Source organism: Echinops telfairi, unplaced genomic scaffold (genome assembly GCF_000313985.2).
Source record: "Echinops telfairi isolate 266 unplaced genomic scaffold, ASM31398v2 ScPeMD7_7475;HRSCAF=8513, whole genome shotgun sequence".
Taxonomy (NCBI): domain Eukaryota; kingdom Metazoa; phylum Chordata; class Mammalia; order Afrosoricida; family Tenrecidae; genus Echinops; species Echinops telfairi.
Window position 1 is genome coordinate 18,291,536 of NW_022111379.1, and position 6,201 is coordinate 18,297,736.

Below are 6,201 nucleotides of genomic sequence, written 5' to 3' on the forward strand. Positions count from 1 at the left end.
TAGAAAGAACATGTTTTGGAATATGATGATAACATATGTACAAATGTGCTTGATATCATTGCTGTATGGATTGTGATAAGAGCTGTAAGAGCCCCCAGTAACGTGATTTATAAAGAAAACAAAACAAATCACATCACTAATTTGTGAAAACGTATGCATAAGAATTAAAAAAAAGATGCAGGTAGACCCGGCCTTGTCAGGTGGCTGTGAGGCTTCAGAGAAGATCTTGGCTGAGGGTGGCTAGCCCACATTAGTGTCCTCTCCTCTTTCCGTGGGTAGGGGGAGGGTGGCAGGGTGAGTGGCCGGGGAACCATGGAACTGAGACAGAGCCCTTGTTCTCTGGAGTAAGGGGTGAAGAATTCTCTGCCAGCCTCCTCAGGCATCGGTGCTGTGGGCTTGAAGGAGGAACAGTCTTCATACAGAAGGGATGGGGCCTGGACTCCCAAGCCAGTCCCGGGCCACAGGGCCCTCGCTGTGAACCGGGGGTGGTGACGCGGCTGCTCTGAGGATTCCGTAGGAGGCCCTGACGATGCAGGTGGTTGAGCATGCACCTACTGATCACAAAGGTTGGCGGTTAGAACCCCCCAGAGATGCCTCAGGAGAAAGGCTCGGGGACCCACGTTGGAAATCCCGTGAAGGACAGCCCCACTCTGACACACGCGGGTGCCCATGAGTCAGAAGGCACTGACGGCTGTCTTTTTTGGTTTGATTGGTGAGGATGAAAAGGTTCGGTGAGTTTATAAAGCTCTGTGATGGTGAAGACTGCACGTGGGACTTGGGGCATGCAGCATTTGCGGGGAGGGGAGTTCTTTAGATGTGTGTAACAGGAAAGCTAGCAGGGCTGAAGGTTGTCAGCATTGTACAAGGTACCCTGGGGTGGCTGGGGCCTGCCCGTGCCAGTGGGGCCGCTCCCCTCCCCATGCAGATCTCTGAGACCAGGGTTCTCTGTGTTCCCCCCCCAGACCACCAACAGCACCACGACGCGGCATCTGAAAGGGTCTCAGCCGGCCGACTATGAGCTCACCTACTTCCTGGAAGCCGCCCTCCAGAGCGCTTATGTCACCAACCTGAAGAAGGGGTAGGCCACCGGGGTCTGGACCTTCTCTCTGGGCGGGGGACCTGTGATGCTGTGCTACACTGGCCTTCCTCCAGGGGTGCACGTGCATGCATGCACGTGCACGCGCTCTCCCGAGAGGGCCACACACAACTGAGGGCTTGTCGTGCCGAGGTGTGCAGAGGCCAGGAAGGGACTGGGGCAGTAGAGCCTGTGCACGCTCAGCGGGCGTAGGGAACGTCAGTCCTGCGGTGAAAACACAGGAACGGCTGGCAGCTTTTAGCGTAAGGAGCCTTGGTGTTGTAGCAGATTCCTTGTTGGGATCCTCACTGCAAGGTCAGCCGTTCGAACCCTCCAACCACCGAGTTACAGGCTCCGAATGGACTCGGGGTGGAAAGTGAGACCTTCTGAGGGAGAGTTCTTGGAACCTGGTTTGTTGGGTGCCTCACAGAGGGGTCACAAGGAAGGGTTGGTTTGGGTTTGCTGGGTGCCACGCCTGGTTTGGGTTTCTGGTGGCCAAGGCAATGGTGAAGTCATTCCATCTGTCCAGGCCACATCTGCTCAAGCTTCTGATGGGAATGCTGGCTCCTCTGCGGTTTCCAGGGGTGGGGAGATGTGGGGCAAGCCAAGTGGAGTGAACATAAAAGCCACCATCGTTTGGGGGTGTTATTGAAGGTGGCAGGGAAGCTTATTGTCCCGTGCGGTGACTTGGGGGTCCCGGGGCTACTTGCCCTTTGCTGGATGGGTCCAGAGGGCCTCGTGTTCTGCCAGCAGCTCCGAGTGAGGGTCCAGCTGGGCGGGCAGCAGGAAGTGGCTACTTGGCATTGTGTGTTGGGTGGTGGTGAGGGGCGGGTGGAGCGAGCGTCACGGGCTCCCCTGGCACTGCGGCAGTTCTACAGCTGGCCAGTCCTCCTGCTGGGAGCAGCCCCTCCCGCTCCAGGCCTCTGCAGGAGGGTGTGCCTCAGCAGCCCCTGTTCTGCACATGAAGCTGCCCCCCCCACTCCATGCATGCCCACCATGCAGGCTGGGGGCTCTGAGACCACCTCAGGCCAGCCTTTGGAAGTGGGTCAGGAGGCGCCTCCCCACGTCCCCTCCCCTGACCTGGACCACGTAGACCGGGGTCAGGAGCACCATGGCTTTCTCGAAAGTGCTGGGTTGAGGTCCTTGGGATCCCAGATTTCACGTTGCTTTTTGTTACATTTCCCGTAGTTTCTTTATGTAACTTCTGAAAACAGGCCATTCTTGCGCTTGGCATCTAATTTAAAAATGTACCAAGGAGTGGCCATTAAAAAGTGAGCTGATACCAAGGGCTCAAGTAGAAAGAAAATGTTTTGAGAATGATGATGGTAACAAATGTACAAATGTGCTTGACACCATGATGGATGGATGGATTGTGATGCGGTGTATGAGCCCCCAATAAAATGATTAAAAAAACCAACAACCAAACTCCCTCCCTTTTCCATCCCCACCAGTTCCCAGATTCCTCTGCAGGAATGTTTCCAGAACCTTCTGTATCATTCCAGAGATCATCCTCACAGGGATGTTATTTCCCTGGTCTGTACCGACGTGCCTCTCCCTGCCTTGTTCCACTCCAGGCGCGAGTCTGGGAGAGGGTTTCCCACCAGGACTCGGAGAAGGTCCTTTTTCTCCTGCGTGGCTGTGCTAGAGCCTGTAGTCTGTGGACGCAGTCTGATGTGTCGGATTCGTTTCCTGTTGATGGGACGTGTAGGTCACGTCCAGACGTGCCCCTCTTTTAAGCACGCCCGGAGTCCACAACTTAGCATTGTGTGGGCGTCACTGCACAGTGTAAACCTCTATAGGGTGGGTCCCTGCACTGGGCATTTCTGGGTCAAGAGGTCTGAGCGCTGGGAGTTGTGTCAGGGGCTGACAACCTGTACCCAGGGGAGGCTCTTCCAGTTCCTGTTCTGCCAGGAGGGAGACCCCCAGAGGGTGCCTGTTCCCAGCGCCATCACCACCGTGTGTTAGTTATTGAGCTTTCCGACACGTTACTGGTGGGCTTGGTGCCCTGGGTCTCTCAGGGCCATTTACAATGTGCGTTTTTCTGAGCAGCGAGAGTCTTCCTTTTAACTTCAGAGCTGTTTGTGTTTCTGGCGGACAATAAATAAGAGGAAACTTTAGAATAAGGATCTTGATCCCCCTAGCCCCGGCTTTACAGAAATACAATATGTTGATCATGAGCAAACAAGAAAAGAAAAACAGCCAGGGTTGAGAGCCAGGTTGCCGTGGTTACCCGCCTGCCTTCTGGTTGAGTTTTCATGGCCGGCACAGCCTCCTCGCCAAGAACAAACCGTGCACCTTTGTTTTGTGTCTCCCCTTGCTTGGGTTCGGGGAGGGGGTGGGCACCTGAGGATGTGGTGGCCCCGAGCCTGTGTGCCTTCACCCCCAGGGTAGTAGGGAGGACCTGCCTGGAGCAGTGGGGGTCAGGCCCTGGGACAGGCCGGCTCCCCCACCCCTCCCCACATCTCCTGGCTGTGTCTTTTTCCAGAAGCAGAGCACTGATTGCAGAGAGGCTGGCCCAGCTGACGGGCTCCTGTCTCTACTGCTCGGGCAGCGCCTGCCCGGCTGCCTGCTCCAGCCTCCTAGCTAACTGCTGTCTCACTGGGAGGCTCTCCAGGGTGCTGCCCTCGCCCAGAGCTTGGGGAGGAGGACCGCCGATGATGTTACTTGGTGCCATCCAGTCAGTTCCGAGCCACAGCCACCCGGTGCTCAACAGAAGCAACCCTGCCAGGTCCTGTGCGGTCCTGAGTCGGCCCTGTGCTTGCAGCCTCTTTTTCCCTGCCCCTCTGCGTCACCAAGCATGACGTCCTTCTCCAGGGACTGCTCGCTCCTGACAACATGTCCGAACTATGTGGGACGGAGTCTCGCCGTCCTGGCCTCTGAGGAGCCTTCTGGCTGTATTTCTTCCAGGAAAGACGGATGTGTGCTTTCAGCAGACCCCGGTGCTTTCGATGTCTTCCCCGGCCCTGTATTTCAAATTCGTCGATTCTTTGGTCTTCCTTGTTCCGGGTCCCACTTGGACATGCGCAGCAGGCGAATGAATGGCTCGGGCCAAGTGCCTGAGTCCTCAAAGCACCATCCTTGCTTTTTGACGCTTTAAAGGAGACCTTGCCCAGCAGTGGGGACTTAGGAGGTTCCAGGCAGTGGCTTTTTACCACCACAGGTAGTCCCTCTGGCTGTACTTCAAGACAGGTGGGTTTGTCTTTTTAGCAGTCTGTGCCCCACTCCTGACGGGAAGCCTTGAGTGGTCCTTGAAGCCGAGCCTGGGTGGCACGAGTCAGCAAGCTCTGGCTCGCACCTGTTTTCGTCAGTGAGGTCTGAAGGAGGCACACCCTCACCCCTCCGCTTACGTGCAACCTCAAAAGCAAGCCGTGTGGCCCACAGAGCCCAAACGCACACCATGGGGCCTTTTCCAGGTGGCCCTCCTGTACGGCATTCCAGGAATGCCGCCCCGGCCCTGGCCCTGTGGCCCCCAGGATTTCTGTGGGCAGAAAGTGCAGAGACACTCCCGGGCTGGGGTGATTCGGAGGAGAAGGCGGGGAGGAGACCGTTTTAAAGTCACTGTCCTGAGGCTTTCATTTCTCGAACGGTCGCGTTGCATCGTTGCAGTAATCAGACACTGCACCTGTGCAGACACTGTGTTGAGGCCTGCGCCTGGTGTGGGGGGAGGTGGGAGGCTGCACGTGACAGTTGCCTTGCCCTGGATGGAGCCGGGGCTGAGGGCAGGCTCCGTCTGGCTTTGCCTCATGGTCCACCACAGCAGCAGGGACTCGGGGCTTCCTAGGAACCCCAAGAGACTCACAGCCCAGGGTGTGCACCCTCCATCCCTGAGAATGACTTCTCTCGAAGAGGCTGTGTCCCGGGGGTTACTGGCCACCCTGCCCAGGTCCTCCCCAACCTCCCCCTAGCTTTGCTTCCTCACCTCCGTCGGGCTCTGTGTGTCCCTACTCCTGCAAGGGAAGGTGAGAACAAGCACCCTGGTCGCTGGCCCCAGGAGGTGGCTGGTAGCAATCAGCTCTGCTGAGACTCCCCCCACCCCTTTGGCTCCTGGCCTCCCTTCTCCACACCCACCTGTACTGCAGGTGGAGCGAGGTGAAGGAAAGCGCAAGGACACCGGGAGGCGCGAGCCAGCAGGTATCAAGCGCCTGCTGTGCCAGGCAGGCCATGTGCTCTGAGAAGGCCGTGACCCGCAGCACTGGTCAGCTGACTGGCTCACAGGTGGAACACCTTGCTGGGGTTCCAACAGAAGGTTGGCACAGCCTGGAAATGCAGGCCTTTTCCCAAGTGTGGGTGTGGAGGGGCAAAGGTCAGTTTAGGGGGGAGTCAGGTATGGGACCCCAGTCACCCTCTCCAAGAAGGATCCTGCTGTACCTCTTCCCTGGGCCCGCTGCCTCCCTCTCTCTGTGCATGTCCTCTGACTGTGCATGAAGGGCTGTAATTGTGTGTGATACTGATATGTACTGGCGTATGTGAATTGAGGAGGGAGGTGTGCATGTGTGTGTGTGTGTGGCCTTGTGTGTTAATGTATGCGTCGTGTGTGGTATGCACTTGGTGTGTATGTGTGGCATGTGTATGTTGTACGTGGTGTCTGTGCATGTGATGTGTGTGAATGTGGTCTAAGGATGCGTGTGATGTGTGACGTGTGAATTTGGTGTGTGTGGTGTGATATGTATACACGATGTGTGTGATATGAATTTGGCATGTGTGGTGTGTGTGCAGTGGGGTGGTATGTCTGTGCATGTGTGGTGACGGGGGCAGGAGGGAGGCCTCGCCATCCGTCAGCCCTTCTACAAAGCCTGAGTAATTTCATTCTCTCTTCTGTTCCTGTACCTCTGCCCACTCCCTTCCTGAAGCACGGAGTTCAGTCCTGAAAGCCAGAATCCGAGCTCTTCCTCCCTGCCCCCTTCAGAGAGGATTGGAAATGGAGTTGTCATTTCTTTCAGAAGCAGCAAGCCAAGCATCTCAAAGCCCCAGAAACCCGGGTAGCGGTGCCCAGGATGCCTGGCAGTCACTCAGCCCCTCTGCCTGTGTCTGTCGGCCACAGCCAGCCCAGAGGTGGCCCCAGATAGGACCAAAAACCCCAGCAAACCCACTACTGTGGAGACGATGCCGACTCGCAGCGACCCTAA

The 6,201-nt window shown here is 56.8% G+C and overlaps 1 protein-coding gene across 1 annotated transcript in view; it reads left to right on the top strand.

Moving 5' to 3' along the window:
* Window positions 1-6,201, top strand: part of TTC7A (tetratricopeptide repeat domain 7A) — a 118,547-nt gene that overhangs the window by 33,830 nt on the left and 78,516 nt on the right. Inside the window, exon 5 of the mRNA XM_004699755.3 lies at window positions 961-1,078. Coding sequence (XP_004699812.1) covers window positions 961-1,078 — 118 coding nt within the window. The remainder of the gene's footprint in view (window positions 1-960; window positions 1,079-6,201) is intronic.